This window comes from Cydia fagiglandana, chromosome 8 (genome assembly GCF_963556715.1).
Source record: "Cydia fagiglandana chromosome 8, ilCydFagi1.1, whole genome shotgun sequence".
Classification (NCBI taxonomy): domain Eukaryota; kingdom Metazoa; phylum Arthropoda; class Insecta; order Lepidoptera; family Tortricidae; genus Cydia; species Cydia fagiglandana.
The window spans coordinates 8,951,839-8,964,220 of NC_085939.1; the positions used below are offsets into that span (position 1 = coordinate 8,951,839).

Here is a 12,382-nt window from a genome sequence, read left to right on the forward strand (position 1 = left end):
CAAACAAGAACGGTGCCGAAATCCTGGAAGCTTGCAAACGTGCAGCCAGTACCCAAGAAGGGTAGTCGTGCTGATCCCTGCAATTACCGACCAATCGCCATTACCTCCATGCTATGTAAAGTCATGGAAAGGGTACTTAACGGCAAACTGCTGGCATACCTCGAAGCAAATGATCTGCTCAGTGACCGTCAATATGGCTTTCGCCGAGGTCGGTCTACTGGGGATCTTTTAGCGTATGTCACGCACTGCTGCGGCGAGGCCATCGAGAGGAACGGTGAAGCGCTTGCTGTTTCACTGGACATCTCGAAGGCCTTTGACAGGGTTTGGCACGCAAGTCTCCTTAGCAAGCTTCCTGCTTACGGCATCCCTGCTGATTTTTGTAGCTGGCTATCTGATTTCTTGAGTGAACGGTCGATCAGAGTAGTTATTGATGGCTGCTCTTCGGACCTCATGGCCATTGACGCCGGTGTTCCTCAGGGGTCTGTTCTCTCCGCAACCCTTTTCCTGCTCCACATTAACGACATGCTGCAACCCAGCATTGTAGGTTATGCAGATGACAGTACGGTTGTTGAGAGATATTTGGCTAGTGCAAGGGACAGCAGGGAGGATATACGTTCACAGAGAGAGGCCATGGTTGAGCGAATGAACTTGACCCTTAGTCTCGTTTCCCAGTGGGGTGATGACAATCTGGTCACGTTCAATGCCTCCAAAACGCAGGCGTGTCTATTTTCCGCAAAACGGAGTCCATTCGACCTGACTCCTTCTTTCCGGGGTGCATCTGTACCTATTACCGACAGCCTGGAACTCCTCGGCATGGAGCTGAGTTCAGTCCTCGGCTTCGGCAGCTTCATTGAGTCTAAAGCACAAACTGCGGCCAGAAAGCTGGGCGTCCTAAATAAGGTGAAGCGATACTTCACACCTGGACAGCTTCTAACACTTTACAAAGCTCAAGTCCGGTCGTGTATGGAGTATTGCAGCCACCTGTGGGATGGCTCAGCTAAATACCAACTCGCCGCTTTGGACTCAGTGGAGCGCAGAGCCAGGAGGATGATTGGCGACAAGAAGCTAACGGCTAAGCTTCAGACTTTGGCCCATCGGCGGAAAGTCGCCAGCCTGTCGGTATTCTACAGGTTGCACTTCGGGGAGTGTGCCCAAGAGCTACACGAGCTCATTCCACCGTCCCCATTCTACCATCGGACTTTTAGACGCACGGCCGGTTTCCATCCTTACTTGGTAGATATTCCGCCAATTCGCACTACGCGCTTTGCTTCTACTTTCCTTATGCGCACTGCCAAGGAATGGAATTCCTTGCCGGCGTCTATATTTCCGTGCTCTTATAACCCGGCAACCTTCAAATCAAGAGTGAACAGGCATCTTCTGGGCGAGCTCGCTCCATCGTAGGCCACGTCTACGCCTCGGCTAGTCTGTGGCCATGAGTAAACCCATGCATAATAAAAAAAAAAATAAAAAAAAATTAAAAAAAATACTGCTGTGGCGCAATTAACGACCCGAAGTCAATGTTCAAAATATATAGATGGTCAAGCAAATCGTGTCAGTAGAAAAAGGCGCGAAATTCAAATTTTCTATGATCCCTTCGCGCCTACATTTTTCAAATTTGCCGCCTTTCTGACAAGATCTGCTTGACCAACTATAAATACGGGGTCATAATTTAAGTGTGACTTACAAAAACTTCTTAATTATTTGGTACACGGATAAGTTCTATATCTGGTTTAATTTATTGCCCGTATTGGATTTAAACACTGTAGGTATACGTAGGTATAGAGTATGTATTCTTGAAAATGAAAATGAAAATGAAAAATGAAAACCTACTAATACTAACCAATGCACGTAGGAGGCAGATCTTTTTTGCATTTACGAAGTATATTTTGTAAACCTTATTACAGTTTTGACTTTAAATATTGTCCTATTTGTACAAAACAAAAGCTTGGACAAATTTGCTTTTAGTTAGGTATATTAAGCGCCCACAGGGTTGAAATTTATTTGTCAGTTTAATTAATTCTACTAGCAACAAATTTACGTTTATAATTTGGTCACGTTCAAAACAAAGAACCCTTAATAATTGAATGGGCAATCAAATATTTATTCCGAAAACATTTATGCGTCGCGAACAAACTTAATTTTCGACGGTCTGCCAATGAAATTTTCTCGCAAGTCTTCGAAATTCCAACCGTGATACAATTACCACTGTATTCAAGAATCGTTGATAAAATTTTAACTAAGTACCTAAATCAAATTAAAATTGAGTCGCTTAACTTCAAACTCGGGTAAGTACATCCATCCGTCAGATTATGCGATTTTGATATTAAGAAAAGGTAATAGGGTAGAATATTTGCTCAGAGAATCGAATGGATTTACCTACCCGAGTTCGAAGTTAAGCGACACAATTGACGTTTACGCCGAGGAATCATACCGGTATACTTACCATGCGTCGTACGTAACGTAACTCTAGTTGTTACTATGACATAACGTGTGGAGCCGTATACGCGCCATGTACAGTCAGCAGCAGAAGTTGCTAAGCGGGCGAGGTGTTCAAAATGACCCTGACACGCTCTTATTCTCTTAATAATCGTCGCGTCAAGATAATTTTGAACACCTGACCCGCTTAGCAACTTTTGCTGTTGACTGTACCTAATTGAATTTTACGATTTGTACCCGCTTCTACAACTAACATTTAACTCATTGTGTATCGAAACATTCTATGTCTATAAATTATGTAGATATGTAGGTACTTACTTATAAATCTTGAAAGTTTGACGCGATACAAAAGCAGATTATTATATTATTAAGTAGGCTCTAGAAGATTAAAGCATTACTTAATAAAACAACTTTCTTCATTAGTAGGTGTGAACAAAAGGGAAGAATTTCATTAATTTTAAATAACTCAAAGTGGGTGTTATTACAATAAGGAATTTTTCGAATTCTCCATCTCAATGTTCCCTTTGTTTCTGAATGGTAATGAAAGAAATAAATATTTTTATCGGATTAAGATTACGACATCATTAGTAAAATTAATTATTTTGTAATGTTCATTTAAGTTATATTTTTTCTACGTTTCGTGAGTTGCATGTACTTACTTACAGTTGTAGGTTTACAAACAACCTACAATTAGAATAGAAATACGTTTTTCTTCTCGGACAATATCTTCGCTTCAGATATCTCTCAATATATCCGCTGCTGTAATAAAATACCTAGAGAGAATCTTTCAATAAATACCTAATTAAGTTTAAGTACCCAGTCCCTAAGGGATACAGTAGCGAATCGAAGCAAAGATTCCAAGGGACATAACTTTCTTAATTAACTGATGACTATAATTAAGCCGGCGCCAGCCCTAACTTTAGCCTCGGAAGGCATTCTATTCAATTGAAAATCGCTTCTCATTAAAATTTCAACTAAGTGCACAGTCGCGTTAAGGAATATGACATTGTCTGAACTTCGTCGATCCTTAGACAAAACGTCGACGCTGAGTTACCGATTTTTAATCGGTTGCAAAACGGTAGGTACAAAAAACCCGGCCAAGAGCCCCAACCAACCCCTCAACCCGTGCTAAGTAATAGTTGCCCGCCACTCGCTGCCGCCGCCAAAAAATATTTTTATACTTATTTTTAAAAAGCTTATAATAGAGTTAGACCAATAAAGGTCTGCAACGATTTTGATAGCACACGCAGTGCAAGTGTCATTATTATTTAGCAAAGAGAATAGATAGTATAAAGGGCTATTGCCAAAGTAAATTTTGTAGTCACGGTACATTTACTGCCATCTATCGACATACGATTAAAACTTAAAATAAAATTGAAAATGTATAAATTAATCAAAATATGTTTACGGATAAATGATTTTTAATTTTTATTGTTCCATACTGACCAATGTTCTTTCACTGATATGTGTTAAAATTGTTAAATATCAAACGGTGCCGTCAACGCCATCTAGCCGAGAATAGGCCAAAGGTGTGTGCGCCATCTATTCGAGAATGACTTTTTCTTGATTTCCGAGGCACGTTTATTTCTTAGACTTTATTTATCTTATATATACGGAGTTATATATATCTCTGTTATTAGTATACCTACTCGTAGGTATTGCACTGCGTGTGCTATCAAAATTGTTGGAGACTTTTCTTGGTCTAACTCTATTAAGCTTTTTAAAAATAAGTATAAGTTAAAATATATCTTATACCACGTCGGTGGCAAACAAGCATACCTACGACCCGCCTGATGGTAAGCAGTAAATATCAGTGGCGGATTTGCCCTAAGGCCAAGTAGGCCCGGGCCTAGGGCGGCAAGTTTTTTGGGGGCGGCAAATTGTGACAAAAAATTCGCTGATGATAACAAGAAATAACTCAAAATGTAGTCAATATGATGGGTGCTGCGAAAGGGGCGGCTACGGGGCCTGGGGCCTAGGGCGGCAAAGACTGCAAATCCGCCACTGGTAAATATGTAGGTACATGAAGATATTTTTCGCCATATTCCAACGCATTAAAGCGCAAAATTGTAAACATACTATGTGTTTGACGATGATTGTACCGTATCCACATAAAGAAACGCGGGATTTAGATTACTTATCCCAGATTAATATAAATCAACGCATCCCAACAATCTAGAGACAAATAATGTCAAGGCTGGTCGGATATTTTATTACGGAGCGCATACCAAGCGTAAACAATGCGTATGAGAAGAGACAAGTAAATAAAAATACTAATCATAAGTACTAGACTCCAGACAAAGTTGCGTTTCCAAAGTTGCGTTTCTCAATAGATTATATAACCTACATTCTATACTTTATTTTATACACAAGACGTCTACTTATTTTAACTTTTAAACAGCTTTTTTGGTGTTACGATGTTAACCGGACCGGAAATAAAAATGCTGTAAGGTAAGGTGGAGTAAGACTAACATTGTTTATTTTGCTCGGCAAGACTAAGGGCTGATTTAGACGGCGCGCGAACTCGAATGCGATTTTAGTTACATTGCGGACTGTTGGTTGCGTCCAATTCAACCGACCGATCAAAATCCGCAATGTAATGAAACTCGCATGCGAGATATCGCATCGTCTAAATGGGCCCTAACAGTATGAGGATTCCATACAAGTGATAGTCTAGCCCCACCTTACTCGTACCTACCACAGAATAAATAATAGAGATACTATACCTGCATAATTAAGGAATCTGAGACTTCGCTAAGTTACACCATAAGGATGCGTCATCAACAATAATGACGAGAAACATAACTTGCAAGTCATTAAGATTTACTTGTCTCTGATAATACGAATGAAAAGGAAACGGGCTCATAACGCAAGTTATGGCAACAATAACACGATGCTTGTAGCGGCTGTGCTTGAGTGCCATTCCAATTGCTCACTGAGCACGGACTAGCAGCCAGTATATATAAGCACAGAATAGTCGAATCAAAGAATAAGTAATAGTACTACCATACATGGTTGTGTCAACCCTAATAATTGCTCGGAGCAATGCTGAGCCGATATCGGAGCCGAGTTTGCCCGGAGTTTCGCACCCCTGGTATAAGGTTCGATCGTTATTAAACGGCTGGATGCGGACGCGTTTCACTTGTCAAAGGTATTTGAATATTCTAAAAAGTTCTATTTCCATGTTTGAATGGCAGGCAGCCATTGGGTGCTGGCTTAGCGCAGCTTGAATGTAGGCAGGTAACTACTGTTTTGAAGGCTTCAAATTGCTTTAACTCGACTTGTAATGTAAGAGGCGCCTCGGGGCTTCACTGGATTGCCAGAGAACTTTACTTGAGCCCGATTCTGGTTGAATATATTTTGTTAAGAATTTGATACTACCTTAAGATTACTCACAATCACCACGGTGATAGGTGCATGCAAAATGAAGTGAGTCGTAATCGCCAATCACGAAGACGATCAAGGTATCAAAACCAGTACAAAAACATAACAAATAGTTAAATTAGAATGTCTACCTCCTTGACTCGTCTAAGCGTGGGAAATAGTCTGCGTCGCGAAACAAATGCGAGGCGGGCATGACGGCTTAAACGCGACTTTTGATCGCACCCGCGCGACAATTCTTGACTCATATTACCTATTGCAAACATGAATATATTTTTCACGCGAGTTCCGTTAAGGTCTTCCTGAGCAGTTTTATTTCACCTCATAGCACTATCTAATTGTAAATGCTTATTTTCTGTCGTTGTTTGTTCTAGGGCACCGCTGAGGTGCGTAGGGCCTCCACGAGATCCTTCCACGCCTTTCTATCTTGAGCCACCGTCTTGGCCTCGTTCCAGCCCTACGGCTCAGCCTGTCTTACGGCTCGCAGCTCGTTCTCTACGCACCGCCTCCAGCACCTCTAGCACAACTGGCCGCGACAGGCGCGAGAAGCGACAGATCGGCGCGACTTGGCGGCTTGTCGCATGTTGGCAGCACAACTCACGCGCGAGAGCCGCGAAAAACTCGCGATCGTGTGTACAGGGCGTTTACGGGCTCGCTTTCCGGCCTCAAGGTTCCGTCACACAGGCTCGTTTTCCAGGCGGGGCGTGAGCGTTTTATATACTCCTACCTCTCCTACTCAAACGCAATACTATAATAGCGCTGTTCGCAGCTCCTCTTCAAAGGGTATGTCCGATCCATCTCCACTTCAGCAGCGCTACTTCTTGGGTGATCGGAGGTTGTCGGCGCATACTCCATAAATCCTCATTCCTTATGGTCTTTGGCCAGAAAAAATGCGGAGGATCGACCGGAGGGACTTGTTTTCTAGATACAGTAAGTCCAGGTCAAGGTCCGGTCCAGGTCCAGGTCGAGGTGCGGATTCTGATCCGGGGCCGGGTTCGAGATAATCGCGGACGTCATAGATACTAATAATTAAAAATAATAACTCGACTGCAATTTGAATGGAAACTGATGCACGCCGACGTTGCAGTCTGCGTGCAGATCCCATACAAGTTGCAGTCGGGTTGCAGTCCGTCTATACCGGCCCTAAGCCTTTTATATCCAATAGATATGTTTACATTCCATAATTGTTGTTGTCGTCCTATGGTACCCCGAAAGGTAGGTACAGACTAGAGTATTCAATTGAGCTGAATGACTTTCTAACACTAATTTTAGCGATAGTCGCCACTAATTCAAAGCAAGTGTTTGACAGACAGTTTTGAAGACAGCTTTTTCAATGTTGTTTTCTATTGTATGTATTTTATTGTAATTGTATTTTATGTGCATTTCAAACACAATCTTGTATTGTTGATGAATAAATATGATAAGATATATGCCTACTTTTAAATAAAAGTCAAATTAAATTGCATCAATGTTTTATTTTCTTCTTAGACACGCTGGGAACTTCAGTTTCGTATTCTATTTCAACGCGCGGCTTCTTCCTAGAAACAATCTTCTCAGCAACATCCTAAAAGTATTTATAGCGTGTTATTATATAAATCACAAAAATATCTATATGACGGTAACTAAAGTAACGACGCTAAGCACGAAGAATTTCTCACATTCACCTGTTTCCTATTTCAGTTGCACGCGCATAATTTATAGTGCTCTCCCGCTCGCTGAGTACCTTTTACCACCGGCATCATGGGCGGGACAGCAATAAAATTACGCGCGTGCGAAAGAGATAAAGTATAGATCAAAACTCCGCAAATTGACGGTTGTTATTTGTTGACATTGAATAAATAAAGCGTTTACATGCAGCGCGGTAATTAACGCATTCACTGCCAGGGGGCGTGGCCTAGGAACAAACTTGTATGACGGTGAACGCACATGTGCGTTGGCGGCAGTGAATGTGTTAACTAATTAGCACTTTACGTGCCTATGTCGAAAACTTAAGGGGCCATAATGTACCCACTTTAAAATGTTGTATGATATATGTGCGAATAGGTAATTACTATTTTTCGTACTTACGTCGTAATCTATACCCAAACAGCTTTAAGGATTTCCCGTTAGATTTAGCCCAATTGTGGGAGTTGCGTGTTAACGTGGTCAATAACTTTTGTTATGATATTAGTAGTAGTAGTAGTAAACACTTTATTGCACAAAACAAGTACATAACACAGAGAGAATAAGACAGACACACACACAGAGAGATATTAATGCACTTCTAAAGTAAAATATGTGTTAAAACACTAAACTTATGCGAAGATTATTTACATATCATACCTCAATATCAGATGTCTCAGACTCAAAATCACTTCCAACCTCTGCACCATCTCTGTGACCTGAATCACTTTCCTGAATTTGGAAAATATTTAATTAGACAAACTTTGGTTAGTACATGGAAGGGCTTTTTATATTTCTAAATTAAATCAAAATATCTCAACAAAAATCTTAAAGCCATATTTTTAAGTTGTTAACACAGAGCTGTCTCTGCAAGCATCTCTCTTGTAAGCATTTCTATGGCCATGACATTACCATACTGAAAGCCATACTAAAAGTTTCTGGATTCTGATATATGTCCAGGAATTTTCAGTATGCCCTAAGTATAGGTAATCTTAAACCTTACCTCATCACTGTCCATGTCACTATCTCCTTCTACAAATTCATCTGTCTCCTCAACAGCTTGCAGCTCTCTCTCCAATTCTGGCTCCATCTCCACCTCTCGCTCGTCCTCGTCTTCCCTCTCACTCTCGCTTTCGTCGGACACCTCCTCAGCTTTCAGTGCTGCATCGAACGCCATTTGCGGGAAGTTGTAGATATCATTGTACTGAAATTAGTAGAAATTTTTATACATCTGCAAGTACCATTATCTCATGTCATATGGTTAGCCAAGGTCCTCACAGAGCGAGCATACCTGCGCGTATGCTCGCTCTGTGTGGACCCGGCTATTGATACGTGACTGATCAATGATGAGAGTATTACCTTGAAAAATTGTAACCCATAGCATTATTTATAAGTCTGATACAACATAAATATCCATATCCTCTATCCTCTATGGGCCTTTTCACACTGGCATCTTAGTGTAGTGCATACATTCAGTCACATTATAAATCAAATGTTAGTAATAAATAAACGTTTTTTTAGAATTAGGAAGAACTTGAAAGAAGGTAAGCAATCTTGACATGGCTTTTAATTGAAAAACGCTTTTTAAAAATCAGTAACTTACTACTTATGAAAGCAGAAGAATATAAATGATCATATTAGATTCATGATTGTTACATATTTGCCGTAACTTATTTTTAAAATGTCTTTTTCAATTAAAAGACACATCAGGATTGTTTACCTTATTTGTAATGCTAAAAAAACGAACTATAGTTTCGTACGGGATAATTTTTGTTTTGACACTTTGACAACTGAGAGCCCGCCTGGTAGGCACTCGTAATATTTGCTCAGATGCCGAACAACCCGCCCAGCGGGTTCTTTTGTACGCAGACATAAGACGACCGGTTTCTGGGGTAGTGCGCCGTTTTTTGCCCGGTTGCGAAAGTGTTAAGAGGTGCAGTGCTAGGAGAGGTAAGTACTCACAGTGCCCTTCTTAAGTCTCTCTAGCAGTTGTTTCTCTATGGCATTATCTATTCTTGCAGCGACAAGAGCCTTCTCTTCGCGTCTTCGTTCCCGCCTCTCAATTTTGCGTTGTATGGGCACTATCTCCTTACTGAAAGTATACATAATAACACATACTTTTACAATATCCAAACTATTCATATTTTATTAATATTACGATTACGATTCTACTCGCGTATTATCATTGTGGGGCACCCGGGCAGATAACGTCCGTCTGGGTGTCCCAGATACCACTGGAATGATGAAGCCCTAAAAGACCTGTCCGCCTTCAGAATACCCAACTGACGAAAAGTGGTGCAGTATAGGGCAGAGTGGCACTCTCTTCTGTTACAGGCCAAGATCCTTTTCGGGTTACTGATTGTGAGCTAATGAAGTATGGTCATGGTCACTATTAGTGACATGTTTTTCAGAACTTTGGTCTACATTGTTAGAACCTTAGGACTAACACCTTTTAAAGCAGTCTTACAATAAAATGCCCTTAAAAAAGCACAAGAATACATATGTGAATGTTGAATTTAAATCATCCTAATTTATCTTCTTGACTAAGTTGATTATTATATCGAGCGGGCGCAGCATAGTTCCATTTTTATCGCCTGTACATTTTGTAATTACATACTTGTTAGAGTAGAGAGAAAACTGTGGGGGTCACATTGAGAGACCGTAAAACAAACGAGTGGCTGAGACAGCAGAGCAAGGTCACGGATGTTGTAAAACGCGTAGCAAATTTGAAATGGGAATGGGCGGGTCATATAGCAAGAATGACCGACTCGTGGAGTAAACGACTACTCGAGTGGCGACCATGGGGGGAAGAGCGTCCCCAAAGTAGACCCAAGATGCGTTGGGACGACGACATCAAAAGGACTGCGGGGAAGAAGTGGCTTCAAGTTGCAAAAGACCGTGACCAATGGCATAAAATGAAGGAGGCCTACACCCGAAGGATAGAAAAAGGCTAAAGAGAGAGAGAGAGAGAGAGAGAGACTTGTTAGAAAGTGACAGGCATGGTGAGAAGTGATAAAAATGCAACCATGCTGCTGCTGCTGTAACTTACACTCGTCTAAGCTTAAGTTTTCTCATCCGGATCAGATACTGAGTTATTTTGACAAATCTCTGTTTACACTTGGCCTTGATGAAGCCAGGCCAGTACAATAAGTTCTCATTTATCTGGTGGATGGCCTTCTCAAAGTTCCGTGACAGTTTCACTTTTTCCCATTGCTTGGCAGGAAACATGACTCTGGAATGCAAGATATAAATCATTTGAAAGAATAGTTTACTCTGACTGATCAACAGGAGGGGAGACTAATTAACAAAATAATAATATGAGCTGACTATACTTAAAGCAGATGTCGGTAACCTTGATATTTCATGGATAGTTAATTCTTCAGTTTTTATTTTAAACAGCAGACTATTTACACAATATACATAAATGAAGCCAAGTAAAAGCTCTTAAAATGCGCTGCATAAAATGCACAATGCAGGGTAAAGTAACTATTTATATCTGGTGACTTGTTGTAATGCATAAGTACTTCTGGGCTTTAAGATTCGTAAACTATACATTCACTTTCCACAGCTTTAGATAACATTACAGAAATGATAGGATCCTAAATAAAAACATACCTTTCCGCTGTCTTCATGTACAAGTAAATAATACCATTTTCTTCCCTAATCGTCGCATACTTGCTGTTTGCGAGGGGGCAGGAGGCCCGCGAACATAGACCAGTGAGGTTAAATTCATTGCGGCAAAAATGTTGAGTCTGTGTCCTGAAAAACGTGTAATAATGACTTTAATAACTTTCAAATACATTATTAGTTAGTAAAATATTATTGCAATGCAAATACTTACGTTACTTTGTGGGAACAATGAGTCTTGTTGATGATGGCCCAAACAACCTAAATATTAAAAGAATATACGTATTAATATGCACGTAGTATGGTTTTTATTTAATTTACAAATGAGCATCTACTTACATCATCATGCTGCATGTTGAGAAATTATGCGTTGTAATACAGCTTTTATATTAAAACATCAACGCACAGTCGCACAATCGCACATGTGCATTTTTTTTTAAATTGAAACAATTGAAATGACGTGACGTGACACTGACCATAGACATAATATATATATAGACGGTGTCTCAGCGAGCTGTCACTGTTGCCACTTTTGTTTAGTGTACGATTAACAATGAGGCCCACGTTGCTGTAGCCATGTCGATAAAGTCATATCGATAAACTATCGACATTTCTTGCAATTTTAATTTTACTTCAAAGGCTTAACGATACCTAAAATGACCAAAAACGCTTTTATTCTTTATTGTGGTTATCAGATCACAATTTTATAGTCACGCCCCAGCAGGGAACCAAGGGAAAGTTCAGATATTTAATTAAAATACATAAATACCTCCTAAAATAGGTGTTCCGCAATAATTGAATTATATTATTATATTATAATATATTCATTATCCATTAGCATTTCAATTATGTTTATGTTTAACGAAGATATTGAAGCTTCAATTAATCGCTATTTCGTTCCGCTGTGTAGCGTTTATCGATATATAACATGATTAAAATCGACTTTTTACATCCCTAAAAGAGCACACATATACGCTTTTACGCACACATACACAGCCCGGGCGCATCAAGAAAGGCAACACTTGATTTGAAGTCCACCTTGTCAACAGTATGGTTGTCCTTTTTTGACAAACGGCATTTTAAAAGAGCGAGGAGAGAGAAATGATACTAGTTGCTGCGTCGTGAAAGAGAACAGAAAAGGTTGGGCCCTTGACACTGACATTGACATGTGATAGACCAATATGACATTGGCGGTTAATAATAATTATTATTATTTGTATGTCTTTTCCATATCTCGGGACCATGGGGTCCCGGACCTTTGGGAGGCGTACGTGGG

The 12,382-nt window shown here is 40.3% G+C and overlaps 1 protein-coding gene across 1 annotated transcript; it reads right to left on the minus strand.

Annotated features, from left to right (window-relative positions):
* Window positions 1-7,272: 7,272 nt before the first annotated feature.
* LOC134667026 (protein MAK16 homolog A) lies at window positions 7,273-11,560 on the minus strand. Its single transcript, XM_063524332.1, has 8 exons — window positions 11,446-11,560; window positions 11,321-11,367; window positions 11,095-11,238; window positions 10,529-10,711; window positions 9,442-9,571; window positions 8,483-8,683; window positions 8,140-8,211; window positions 7,273-7,381 (listed from the first exon to the last, which is right to left on the minus strand). The coding sequence occupies exons 1-8, from the start codon at window positions 11,458-11,460 to the stop codon at window positions 7,283-7,285; spliced, it is 891 nt and encodes a 296-aa protein (XP_063380402.1). The 5' UTR covers window positions 11,461-11,560; the 3' UTR covers window positions 7,273-7,282.
* Between the last annotated feature and the right edge of the window lie 822 nt (window positions 11,561-12,382).

Bases quoted from the DNA above. Each gene is read 5' to 3' on its own strand.
- LOC134667026 (XM_063524332.1), bottom strand. The intron at 8,212-8,482 runs GTAAGGTTTAAG...TTCCAAATTCAG, and splicing joins GTGACATGGACAGTGATGAG to GAAAGTGATTCAGGTCACAG. The intron at 7,382-8,139 runs GTATGATATGTA...AAATACTTTTAG, and splicing joins CTGAGACATCTGATATTGAG to GATGTTGCTGAGAAGATTGT.